Genomic DNA, 13,869 nt, shown 5'->3' with positions numbered 1-13,869 from the left:
GGGCTGGGCAGGGGAGTGTCCTGGGGGGAAAAGGGGGGTTGGTTTTTAATATGTATAATCAGGAGGTTTCCAGGTCGGTGTTTCAGAGCAGGCCCGCCCAAATGTTGCTCCTTTTACCTCAGCGGGAAACTTGTTTCTGTGTCAGTTTGGTCTGTGGCAGTGCCGGGGGAGCTGCGGTGTGTGAGGGGCTCACAGGGCAGGTCATGAGCCACTATTTGGTTCTGCAGAGCCCGATTCCTGTTCCAAGCCGTGCACACAGCAAGTACTTCCAGGACCAGGCTCTTCTGTGCCTGGAGCTCACAGGTGAGGGTCTTGGCAGGGCCCTCAGGGAAGTTACAGCCGTGTCGGGATTGGAACAGGAAGGGAAAGGCAACGAAAACAGCTACATGCTGTTAAAAAAGGTGCACCAGGCAGTTGGGAAGTCGGGAAGAAGTTGTCAGCAGCCATATCGTTGCAGCTGGGGATCTGGGATGGTTCCAACAGTCCCTTATATTTTTGGAATCAGCTCTTCTCTTAGTAATGGGTGCATTGTGTATGTTCTCTAATTACTTTTTCTTCTCATAGCAGCTTTTGTTACAAAGCCACTCTCCTCCTATAACATTATGATTGAGTTCCATTTGTCACAGTGTGTTATTTTACACATGTTGTGTTAGCAACCATGTTTTATAACCAGCTTTTTGTTTTCCTCCCAGTCTTAGATGAAAAATGGCTTCCCAAGAGGAAACACAAGCTCAGCCCTTTGCAGACTTCTTTGATGAAGATGAAGCTGAACAATCTTTCCTGTTGTCCAAGCCCACTTGCTTAATTATACTTGGAAAGCCAGTAAGATGTCTGATAGAAGTTTTTTTCTTCTGATATTCTACTGACAATTCTACTTTTCCTTTCAAATGTTAGTTTTGTGGTGCAACCAAAAAGATCAAAGACCTACTTTTTTATCTTTTCCATTTTGCAAATCCTGTGGAGTGTGGTAAAGATTCTGGTCTCTTTTAATGAGGCCCATTTTTGGTCTAAGTGACGAATGAATTACAATTAAAAGTGTTATTACTGTACTTAAAAGTCACAAGTTGCTCCAAAAGTTTCTTCTCTTTTCACACTGGCAACTGGGTTGTCCCCATGTTATTTCAGTATTCTAACTTTTAAAAAACTTGACAGATTGAAGATAAGTAGGCAGAAAAGAAACTTCAGAGCATTTATCTTATTTAAGATAGTTCATTTAGGCTAAAAGCATAGAGCCATTAAAGCAAAACCAAATTATATATATTCTTATCACACATATAAGATGTAAGGTATGACTAGGCTGGAGTGTTTGCTGATAGACTGGGAGTCTGTTACCTGGGAGTGTGATTTATTTGTAACCACAAAATAAATCTGCTTTTTAATCTGCTTTTTCACTGCTTTTAAATCACAAAATGTATCTGGGGTAAACAGGCTGTCAAATAAAGGTCTTCTTGTGTGCCCTTAGAAAAAAGGCATAATCCTAAGGGTAGAAGATGGGGAGTTTTGCCAAATCCCATTCAAGTAGCTGTACTTAGAGGCCTCAGCACTCCTGGTTATGTTGGTTCCTCAGCATTCATGGAAGTGAGAAACTAAACATTTTGTCAGTATCTAAACCAGGTTTGTGGGCTAACAGAGCTGGTGTCTAAATGGTTGTTCTTTTAGTCAAAGAATAACATCCCTGTGGATCTTAGAAGCAGCTGAACAGGTTTGCATCAACATTTGCTTCAAGACTGAAGAAGGAATTTGTGGGCAAATCATAGCTGAGTTTTAAACAGAGTTACTCAGAGACAAAATCAGTGTAATTATTTAGGAAATAATTCACTGCAGGTGATAATCACAGTATAATAGCAATGCTGGGCAGGATAAAATAGAGGAGGGTATTAAAGAGTGTGTTTGCCCAGTGCACAACTCAGAGGCCCTAATCCTGATGATTTCTCATACAAAAATGTGTTCTTTACTGTGTGATATGGGGGGTTTGTTTGGTTTTATTTGGTTTTCCCTCCTTCTGTTTTTCTTTTAAATGTGTATTTTTCATTTTAAGGGTTCTGGAAAGAAAACCTTAGCTAGAAAACTAGCACAAGAATGGAAATGGATTTTCATAGAAGGTAAATATATACATATGCATGTAGCCTGTCTATCTGGAACTCTCTATAAACATATGCTCTATCTGGAACATTGCATTGGCTCTGTAGTATCTTTTGGTTTAGAATATCCTCACTGTAATTCAAAATCAAGTGTTTCCAATTGCAGTAAAGACTACTGACCAGGACCAAGTAACCATTTTGCCAGAAATGCAATTGCTGAAAAACGACCTTTTAGTTATAAAGAGGCTTTGAAAATAACTTTTTTTTTTTTTTTTCCCCAGAAGGGGTTACATGTGACACATAAAAATCAAGTTCTATCCCAAATCCTCTGAGGTGATTCCAGTGACCATGCTTGTTCACTTGCAGGCAACTCAGCCAACTACAAAGAGCAGAGAGATTTGCCAAAGCAGAGGGTGAAAATTTAGACAGATCTTTCCTTTCTGTTTGTGCAGTGCCTAATAGAAGGGGCGATATATCCCAGGAAGCAGAAGTGGAACTTTTATACCAGCATAAGTGATAATGGAAGGAATGGGAGCTGGCACTTGAAAATTTCTCAAACAAAAATATCTGATGGCTTATTCCAGATGTAGTTAATTTATCCCAACATGCATTTACTAGAATACAAGATACAATTTCATTTTCTAAAGCTATCCAGCTTCATTTCTGACAGTCTCATCAAAGACTTGAAGATCTGTGGAGTAAAACCTGTTGTAAACAACATTATCTTATTCCCTATCAACTCATCACTAGAGACTGGTTTTCATTTCCAGGCATCACAGCAAGAAAGTAGGTTTCTACAAAAAGAATTAAGTATCTGGCAGTTCTTTTGCACTAATATTGTCAAAAATGACTAAATAATTTAAAAATCTGTAATATTTTTTAAAGTCCCAGAATTGTTTTTTGTAGCCATGACACTACAGTTTATGAATTTTAATTAATTCACTTAAATTTTATGAAAAAAAAAAGAAGATAACTTCTCCATAGATTGATATTACCAGTTAGAAGGGTAATAAAATCTTTTTAAGTAGAAGAAAAGGAAGCACATAATAACCTGAACTATGAAGCAGTTTTTTGAGTGCCTCTTTGGGGACACCAAACAGTAAATCTGAATTTATGGTACATATATGTGTGCAGTTGTTCTGATTATGAACTAAGTCTTTATATATTGACTTTCGTTACATTTTATCTTTTAAATGTGCCCCCTGGTATTTTTTATTGCTCTAATAAAAGCCTCCAGTGGATGGTGAAACACTTCATATTCCTGTAAATACACAGGTTTTTTTATCAAATGAGGTATCTTTATTTTGAAGATTCAGAGTTATAATATGATAAAGTTCAGTTTTAATTAAATGTGCTTTTTAAAATAATGCAAACATAGAATTTTTAATTCATAGGATTGAATATCAAAAAGTAATGCTTGGTCCAAATATTAGATCAGACAAAAATCAGAAGGGACCTTAGGAAAGTGCTTAAGCCAGTCCACACTGTTAAATGTATCTAAACCATTTAGACAAATGTTTATCAAATTTTATTTTTAAATCTCTAGAAAGTCTATCCCTCTAACACAATCTTTGCCATTAGAAAGTTTTTCTTAAAGACTGATGTAAATCTCTCTTATTGCATTTTTGTGCCTTATTTTTAGTAGCTTCAGAGAATTAGTCTTTTTTTTTTCTGTTGCTCATGGTATTTCTTTTCCTCTTTTGTCTAGTGTACACACACACACACTTCCCTTCAGCTTTTGTAATAGCTTTTTGGTTTAATATTCTGTATCCAAAAAGGAAAAGAAATTCAACATGCAGAAACATGAGTATTACAGCTGAGAAAGGACCTCCAGAGGTCACTCAGTGCAACTTTCCACTCAAAGCAGGGCCAACTAGAGAAGGTTCCTCAGGGCTGTGTCCAGTTGAGTCTGGAATATCTCCAAGGATGGAGACCTCACCACCTCTCTGGGCAACATTTTTCAATGTTTGACCACCTTTGTGATGAAAAACTGCTTCCTGTGTTTGTTGCTTCATGTCCTGTCTGCCCAATAAGTAGCTTTACACAGTGGTAAGAGCTGTCCTGGTCTCTCCAGGCTGAACAAGGCCACTTCTTTTGGCTTCTCCCAGTGCATTCAACACTTTTAATTCCCTTGGTGCTCTGCACTGCACTGAAATGTATCAATCTCTGACTTACACTCTGTTATTTATTTTAAAAATAATCAAAGTTAGAGAGTTATTAAATAGGAAAGTGTTCATAGCCTTTTTAATTTGACAAACTTATCCAAAGACTGGGTCAATCCTCATAAATACAACAGGGCTGGGGTGTGTGCACAGGGCTGATTTTCAGATGTCTTACTAGTCATGACTAGGATCAGTCATTACCAGGATCATTCTGTGCTATCACTGTCCACAGGGGTAGAGGGGAGGCCTTTGAATTTAGAGGTGTCAAATTTAGTATTTATGTAATTTTAGATAATTAGACTATGTAAGGAGTAGGTTTTAAAAGGGCTTTTAAAAAAGGCCTTAAAACCCTTTTTTAAAAAACCCTTTAGACACAACCCTTGTGTGTGTCCAAACAGGTCTTTTTTCTAAAACTTTGTTTTAAAATTTGGGAAGGGTTTGAGGTCAAATACTCACATCTGGATTATGCAGCAGTAATGCTGATAAATCAGTAGTTAAAATAATCCTGCAAGGGTGCTGGTGTGAGTTTATCTGCAGTATATATTGAGCTAAATAGTAAGGGAAAACATCTATCCAGACATTGCCAGAAGACACCAAGCTCTGGGTGGACAAAATCTAATAATGGCCCCAAGTATAATGGTTGTTCATACAAAAATAGTCTGTTTGCTTGGAGCACAGAGACACACGCGTGTGTGTGTGTGTGTGTGAGTGTGTGTATCTCTACATGTACATGTCTGTACAGAAAGTATTTCTTATTAATTATTTTAAATCTATTCTGTTTGTTGTGCTTTCTCAGCTTCAGAAGTAATTCAAACCAATATTAAAGAAGAAACAGAATATGGGCTTAAGGTAAAGATCTAGTCTTCTAGGAAGTTTGGTTACATTCTTGACAAAGATATGACTTGTGGTTTTCATTTTATCTTAGTGTCAAGAATTGCTTCTTCAAGGTCAAAGTATTTCTGAAGAACTGGTCACAGAAATGATTCTGAAAAAGCTTGAGTCACCAGAAGTTGCTCATTTTGGTAAATATGTTTATAGCCTAAACTTCTTAGAATGAGCTAGCTTTAAGTTTGACACACTTTGCATCCACTGCTGCTCAAAGACTGCTTTTTTGTCTATTGGAGGGAGGGCATCTTTTCTCTTCAGGTCGTGGAATATCTGTAAACTGAGAGTGGAGTTAGGGGTTAATTCAAACAATATAGGAGATCAGAAAGTGTCTTACATATCCTATGTTCTCTTCATTTTGAGAAAATTAATTAGCCCCAAATTTTTAGTGTTGCTGTGACTCTGATTTGAAACTAGTATCTGGTTAGAAAAATTTGAGGATTTAAAATACAGGTATTTTTTGTCAGGAACACCTCTATGAACAACAACAACAAAACTCCACCAGCAAAAATCTTGTAAACATTTAAAAATATGACAAACAAAGTATTTAAAATACAAAGTCTTACAGTCTTTTTTTTTCTTACAGCACTGTTTATTCCCTTTGCATTTTGTCACTGAGATGAGAATAGTATTGGTAGTGGTCATCTTTTTGATGAAAGATGATGTTAATTGAGGCTGTTAAGACTAGTGCTGCAGATCTTGCTAGAGTCTAAACCTGTTTTCCTGAAGAGAAAACAAATACACTGCTAAGTGGAAGGAAAGTGAAAGAAATGGAGTTTCTTTTTCTGATGCTGACTTGTATTTCAGTTTTCCATCCCAGGAGAGACACAGATATAGTCCCAAGAAAATCTTATGTTTCTAGTGCTCTGAAAACTAGCAGGCTTCTGTAAGCTTTCAGTTGCCATGGTTTTTGTTCCTTCCCCAGTCCAAGACTCAAAAGTTTTGCAAAAGATGCAGCCTTACCTGGTGAAAGCAAGCTTTGGAAACAGTAGGCAAAGAGAAATAGGGAAGAAATGGACAAAAAAAAAAAAGGAGGTGGTGTGCAATTCAAAATTTGAGCAGCAAAAATGCCAGTCTGTTACTCAATATGTCAGGACTTTAATAAAAGCATGAAAAGGCCTCTGTGTCATCTGAGATACCCTCAGTGAGTCAGCCTGATGAGGAATGCCTGGGATGTGTGTATCATAGAGGACCTAGAGACTGTAAACATGACTATAAACTGATTAAAGTTTGGTTCTTGTAGCCAAGCCATTTTCTGCATTACAGACACAAGGAACAGAATAACCTACATTCTCTCTATTTTTCCTACCAACCAGAACTCATCTCCAAAAACATTTTTTGAAGTATTTTCTAGTTCTCATAACTTTTTTGTTTAGCAACTAGTATCTTAATATAATCCTTGGAAAGGTTAAGTAGGCTTTCAACAGGAACTAATCAGTCAGTTCACTATTAATTATTCATTAAAGATTTTAGAAACAGTGTTGTATGAGAGGCTGAGTCTTTTAGTCTTCTACTTTAAGTGTTTGTTTTTAACATTGTAAAATACAATGTTAGACAGTTTCTAAACAGTACACACAACAAGGAATACTTTTCAATTATATTTCAGTTCAGTCATATTCTTCCAACTTAAATAATAAACATGTATTATCTCAGAATCATAGACTGTCTTGGCTTGGAAGGGACTTCAAAAGATCCTCTAGTCCAGCCCCCCTGCAGTCACAGGGACCTTCTTAACTAGATCAGGTTGCTCAGAGCTTCCTCAAGCCTGACCTTGAATGTCTCCAGGTATGGGGCCTCCACCACCTCTCTGGGCAACTCGTCCCAGTATCTCACCACCCTCATGGTAAAGAACTACTTCCTGATACCCAATTTGAATCTGCTCTGCTCCAGTTAAAGTCCATTGCCCCTTGTCCTCTCACTCCCTGCCCCTCCCCAGCTTTCCTGGAGCCCCTTCAGGCACTGGAAGGTGCTCTAAGGTCTCCCTGGAGCTTTCTCTTCCCCAGGCTGAACACCCCAACTCTCCCAGCCTGGCTCCAGAGCAGAGCTGCTCCAGCCCTTTGTTTATTTTTGCTGCCCTCCTCTGGACACACTCCAACAGGTCCACAACCTCCTTGTGCTAGCGGCTCCAGAGCTGGACACAGAACTCCAGGTGAGGTCTCACTAGGGCAGAGCAGAGGGGCAGAATCACCTCTCAATCTGCTGGCCACACTTCTTTCGATGCAGCCCAGGATGTGCTTGGCCTTCAGGGCTGCAGCTGCACACTGGTGGATCATGTCCAGCTCTTGATCCATTAGGACGCCCAGATCTTTATCCACAGGGCTGCTCTCTAGCATGTCTTCCCCCAGCCTATATTCACATCTCTGGTTACTCAGGTGCAGGACCCTGCACTTGGCCTTGTTGAACCTCAGGGGGTTCACCTGGGCCCACTTCTCCAGCTTGTCCAGGTCCCTCTGGATAACATCCCCTCCCTCTGGCATATCGACCATTGGACATTTGGACTTGATGGTCTTGAAGATCTTTTCCAACCTTGATGATTCTATGATGATATGACCACACCACCCAGCTTGGTGTCATGTATTATGCTGGAGACTGACGTGTCAGATATTCAAGAGTGCTAAAGCAAATGATGATGTCTAAAATTGAAAGTCACTAAAAACAGATGTGGGCTTTTTTTGACTTCTGAAGGTGGTCAGATATGAAGCTTCTAAGCTGCTTCTTGAAATAAACTCTTTTTAAAGTAACAGACCCTGGAAAATAACAAGCTTATTTGTATTTTAAGGTTTTGTAGGTAAGAAAATACAGAATTATAACCTCTATTGTAGCTGATATGCTTGCTTTTTAAAAAATAGACCAAGAAACAAAAAACTTGTTCATATCATGTTTACCTGAATAATATTTGCACAGGAAAAACCCATGTCACTGTCCCAGGGGTAAACTGCTCAATTAGCATGATTGAAATCAAATCAGGACCAAAGTTGTTTATTGATTGATTAATGGCAAGTAATTAACTGGCAATCAGTGAACTGGCTGTCAGTGAAGAAGTCACTCTTCACTGTTGTGTCAGTTGTTGACACAGTGTTGTGTCAGCCACACAACAGACAAACCACAGCCTCCAACAGGGTAGCTGCCCTGCCAGCAGATCAAACCTGGTTAGGCTGCTGTTCCTTTACCTGGTTCTCCCTCTAAGCTCTCTTCCCCCAGTCACAAATGTTAATGCTTCTTTTCAAGATGGATGCTTCTCTCCTCAAAAATTTCTTGGCAATCCCCTGGTTACTGTCTGATCTGGTTGCTGGTTGCTTGAGGTGAACTTCATCATTGTCTGTCTCCCCACGAGGTTATTGGTTTAGGGGCAAGCAGCCTCTCAGGAAACAAACAGTTTGGGATGATCTTTTCCTGTGTTACACTCCTGTTCCTCTCACATCAGCAGGTTATCCCTCAGATCTCACACAGGTTATCTGGGATGTGTTAAGAAGCAGAACCTGCACCAACTCCCCACATCTCACTACCAGTCAGAATTCCCTGAAGGCATCAACAACTTAGAATCCAGAATTTTCATTTCCTAGGGGAATGACTATACACTATGCTCTCTCTTGCTTCTCTTCTGGTATAATTTTTTGCATGTATGGATGATAGCTCCCCAAAGAAGGAGGAGTCTTCAGTCCTAATACCTCTGGCAAAGACTGCTGCTGTGGTTTTGTGCTGCACAGACTGGAATTTTAATGTTATATAAAACTCTAAGCATTTGGAGCATGCACCATATTCTCTAAGGAAATATTCTCATTATCAGATTGAAAAAATCTACATGTTTCCTCTTTATTCTCTCATTCTGGCCTCGAGAATGTTGAGTTCCTTGCCACACACACACCAGTCCTTACTGCACTGCCTGCAGTCATTGCTAATGACAGTATTGTCCTAGGAGCCTGAAGTGGGGCTGAGCACTCTAAGGCTAGGAAAAGGGTCTTATTACCACTGTGCTTGTCATATAGAGTCAGTGTCTGTTTGCCAAAAAGACTCAGCACTGGGAGCCCGGGTGAATCAATGCTTGCTAAGTCAGCTGCCTCAGGATGGACACTGTCCATGGTGCTTCCTGTTGAGAGGATCTAAGTTCCAGGAGCACTGGGTATCCCAAAGAGTTCAGGCTCCCTTTAGTGTGCATAGAAGCAAAGACCTTTAAAGGTTGTATAAAAAGCCTAGATTCCTAGTTTAAATGCTTTGCATAATGGAGTGGCTACTTTACAGTCTGTAAGTGGCAAAAATGGGCACTAAATACTTGTTACTTCTCAGGTGCTACAGTGCCTGAGCTGTCTACAGGTGGTTTGATCATGATCTTTACTGTCTAAGTATTTCTTATATTTCTTCACTGAGTAAATAAACTCTGAGAGTCCTACATTAAGCTGAAAACACCCTGTTTTGTCTGTGTTTCATCTGAAGTAGACACAGGTACACATTTTATTGTGTTATGTCATGTACACGGTGTAAAGTTGTGCTACTAAATAAATGTACTGTTTAAAGGGGATGAGGATAACTAGTCCTTTGTTTGACATAACCTTCTAAAAGAAGTATTTCTTACCATGTCTTTGGCAGGTTATATTCTCAGTGGATTTCCTTCTCTCTCAGAGGAATACATGACTATTCCACAGCAAATAGAGAAAATTAAAAACCTAAAGTTAAAACCAGATTTTCTGATTAACATTAAGGTAATGTCACCTTCAGTTACTTGAGAGTCATTTTCCTAATTACTACTAGACTCATATGCTGCATAAGCAAAAGATGATCTTTTCCCCTGTGCATTGGAGTTGAGTATTTACTGAGGAATAATGAATTGTTTTGCTTTATATTAGGCTGGAGTTACACTAGTTTGTGCCAGTATAAGCATTGCTCGTGTAAAATAGTGAACGTTAGCTGGAGCTTCAGTGGCAGTTTCAGTCCTTGTACATCTACCAATTAGAAGGGACAAGTTTTCAAGAAAATGAAACTTTTAATAACACTATTATTATGGGATTTTGCATACGTGTGCATCTGCCATTGGTGTCCTTCAAGAAAAAAAACATTTCATATGTGGAAGTGAGCAAGCAAATAGTTTTATTTTTTATTCACTAGTTGGAAAATGCTTCTTAGTCATTAGTAATGCATCTCATTTACAAATCTCAATTTCTTCCTGAGTAGTGATGTGACATACCAGATATTTTTACATAAGTGACTCTGGTATAGCCAAAGAAACATAAGTCATTGTCAGTGTAGGATTAAGAGGACTTTCTCAATGTAACTTCAAAGAATGGACTCGCTGGCTACATCCATATTAGTAAATAAAACAAGGTCAGAGCAACTCTTCAGACACCAAGCCAGCTGCTCTGGCAGAGCACAGATAACCTGCCTGCCTAGTCAGGATGGGGTGGCTGTGTCCAGGCTCTGTGCCATTCTCCAGATGGTGCTCAGCTTTCACCAGGGAAATTACTAGCTGGCCCACACCAAACTTGGCCAGACTCCTTGCAGACACAGTAATAGTATGTGTAACCATGAACTAGGGCGTAGGCCCTTCCTCGTGCAATGTTTTCTTTCTTATCAGCTGGATTATTTCTATCTTTTATTCTGAGTGTGCAGAGAGAGCTGCTGAGGCCAGTCTGAAGAATCAGCCTCTGGTGTTGTGCTCCATTCTCACTGCATTTTGATTCTAGTTGTCACATCTCTGTGGTTTGTCAGAGGCTGAACTTCAGTGCAAGGACCTAGTCTGCCACTTCGTCAGATTGAAGTCTATGGTTTTTTTAATTCCATACTGATGGGACTTAATTTATTTGACCATGCATAATGAAAATTTGAGAATGCCTACTTCAAACCTTTTTTTCTGTACTTATGGAAAGATTTTCAAACATCAGAGACATGTATTTTTGTGCTGCTTTTCAGGCCGTTTTAAGTTTTTCAGCTACAGAAAATCAATCTTAGTTTTAATACTAGATTGTGAGAAACATGAGGAAGGACTTCTTTCCTGTGAGGGTGACAGAGCCCTGGGACAGGCTGCCCAGAGAGGCTGTGGAGTCTCCTTCTCTGGAGACTTTCAAGACCTGTCTGGATGCCTTTCTGAGTGACCTGCCCTAGTTGTTTGGTTTTATTGGTCCTGCTCTGGCAGGGGGGGTTGGACTTGATCTTTGGAGGTCCCTCCCAGCCCCTAAGACTCTTTGATTCTATGAAATCCCATTTCTTGAGAGTGTATGTTAAGTAGTTTTATGTGCAGCAGAACAGATGGCAGAGTGATTCTAACTAGAAAGAAAACAGAACTCTTCTTGTAGTTACATCATCTTCTCCTCTGGGAAGACAGATTAGGCTGAGTGCTCATTAAAACTCCTTACCCCAAAGTCAAATTAATAATTTTGCCTTTGATTTCAGTGTGTTTGAGCTATTTTCACAGATATGTCAAAATTGTAACCATTTCATTACATCAAAAAAAAAGGGAGAAGAGAAATTCTAGATAACTCTGGCAATAACAAAATGCTGTCATTAGCAGACCAATTTAGAGACACTATGTCTCTCCAGGGAAAAGATCCTAAGAGGTACCTTAGAAAAAAGAATAATATCTGATCAGGTTACTCAAGCAGAAGCTGCCTTTCCTAAACCCATGCTGACTGAGCCTGATCACCTGGTTGTCTTTGATGGCACTTAAGATGATCTGCTCCATAAGCTTCCCTGGCACTGAGGTCAGGCTGACAGGTCTGTGGTTCCCCAGATTCTCCTTCCAGCCCTTCCTGTAGACAGGCCTCACATTTGCTAACCTCCAGTCAACTGGGACCTGTTGCTCAGGTCAAAACCACTTTGGCATTAACAGCAGAAGCAACCAGAAGCTTGTCTGCAGGATACTTTTATCCATAAACTCCACCTGCGCTTGTTACAGAACAAGGTATAATTGGCATGGTAAAATGTGGATGGGGAAAAACTCTTTCTTCAATGTTTGCTTCTTTTGAAAATTGTGGCTTTGCACAGAATGTTATTGGAGAAGTTTATCAATTCAAATACTGGCTCCTACCACCCCGTTCTGCAGTCTCAGGAAAAGTATAGCAGTACAATAAACACATGATTTCCTTTTAATTATTCCTTGCTAGTGTCCAGACTATGACTTATGCCAAAGAATATCAGGACAAAGGCAACACCCTGTTACAGGGCATGTATATCAAAGGGAGCAGTGGGATCCTGACTTTATTGAAAAGCATAAGAAAAAGAAAAGTCAGGATGAAGAAGAGAATGAAGAGGAAGAGGAAGAGCAGGAAGAAGAAGAAGAAGACGAAGAAGAGGTAAATATTGCTAATTTCTAACCAGGGCAAATATTATGATGTACTCTAGCCAAAGCAGAACAAATTCCAATATTCTAAAATATCACCATACTATATAATTAATTAACTTTGATGAACTCTAATCTTAATTCAGTTTCTCTTCTGCCTTAAGAGATGTGGGATAATACTTAAATAATGGGTTTAAATTACAGCAAATGGTGATTATTGTCTATCTTAACCTCGATTCAGTCTCTAACTTAGAAGTTACTGAGCTGTTTCTTGTCCTAAGTTGAAAGGGTGTATCAGAATAGTGACTTTCTACTGTCTGTTTGTTGGTCTAAATAAATAAAAGAGTTCTTAATTTTTGCTTATTGTAGCAAGTTTTGCTAGTATTTGCAGGATACCAGCTTGTTTTCTGGTTTTGGTGATAGAAAAGTACAAATGGATTCTCTTCTTTTTCATGAAGGTATTCATTTGGAATTCAGGCTGAATTGTTCTGGTTTAAATGATCAACAGAGACTTCTCAGTGCAGGTTCTGGGCACGTTCCTCTCAGTGTGCAGGAACTACATTTCATCAGGGCAGACTCATGGTCAGCAGTCACTGGACTAATAATACTCATTGGAATTCTTTGGAAAGCTAATTTATTTACCTTTAAGGAAAGGTAAAAATTAGTTTAGTACATAATTTTGTTTCTGAAATATGTAACTTTCATTCTGCAGACTGAAGAAGACCCACTTAAGATGTCAGGATTTTTGCAACAATTAGTGCAGAGGCCTGAAGATATTCTTGAAAATGCAGAGGAAAGAGTTGAAATGTATAAGGATAGAATGCTTCATCCTTTAGAAGTAAGAAAAATAAAAAAAATATGTTTATGCATTCCAAAAGACTTTTACAAATACCTTCTGCTTGTTGCTTTTTTTGGGGAAGTGTTGTGTGGAGATGGGCACAAGGCAGGCTCCATCCCCAAGTTCTGAAAGTCCTATTACAACCAATGGTAGAAAGTTGCCATCTGTGGGTGGTGTTTCTGCCCTGAAGTCAAGATAAAGTCATGGAATTTACAAGTGAAGCCAAACCTGCCACCACAGATGTTTCTTTAATATAGGAAGGGAATTATTTGACTGGCCCATCACCATTCCCAGAGCCCACTCTTGCATGCAATCCCATAGGAAATCTGCTCTGTGCATCCATTGCCTTGCACTCCAATCAATTCCCTTTCTCACCTCCTTTACTGCCTGCAGATTCATATACCCAACAATTAGCCCATCAGTTTATTATCTGTTTCATTTCTGCAGCTGTGACATTCTTTTCTTCTTTCCTTCTTGTCTTCATGAAAGTTGGATGTACCATGTTGTTGTGTTTGGGGTTTTTTTCTTTTCTTTTTCTTTCCCAGAGAAAACCCAAACAAGACCAAAGAAATAATTATTTCTTTTCTTTTTTCTTGTATTCATTTATTTGTTTAACCTCCTGGTACAAGCAACTGC

The 13,869-nt window shown here is 39.1% G+C and overlaps 1 protein-coding gene across 1 annotated transcript in view; it reads left to right on the top strand.

Annotated features, from left to right (window-relative positions):
* Window positions 1-705: 705 nt before the first annotated feature.
* The window catches only part of AK9 (adenylate kinase 9), a 54,584-nt gene continuing 41,420 nt past the window's right edge, over window positions 706-13,869 (top strand). Inside the window, exons 1-7 of the mRNA XM_010004353.1 lie at window positions 706-822; window positions 2,039-2,102; window positions 5,040-5,092; window positions 5,169-5,265; window positions 9,713-9,825; window positions 12,220-12,408; window positions 13,108-13,233. Of these exons, the coding sequence (XP_010002655.1) occupies window positions 706-822; window positions 2,039-2,102; window positions 5,040-5,092; window positions 5,169-5,265; window positions 9,713-9,825; window positions 12,220-12,408; window positions 13,108-13,233 (759 nt within the window). The remainder of the gene's footprint in view (window positions 823-2,038; window positions 2,103-5,039; window positions 5,093-5,168; window positions 5,266-9,712; window positions 9,826-12,219; window positions 12,409-13,107; window positions 13,234-13,869) is intronic.

Source organism: Chaetura pelagica, unplaced genomic scaffold, assembly GCF_000747805.2.
Source record: "Chaetura pelagica isolate M959 unplaced genomic scaffold, ChaPel_1.0 scaffold118, whole genome shotgun sequence".
Lineage (NCBI taxonomy): Eukaryota > Metazoa > Chordata > Aves > Apodiformes > Apodidae > Chaetura > Chaetura pelagica.
The sequence above is the reverse complement of the archived record's forward strand: the minus strand, read 5'-3'. Positions and strand labels throughout refer to the sequence as shown.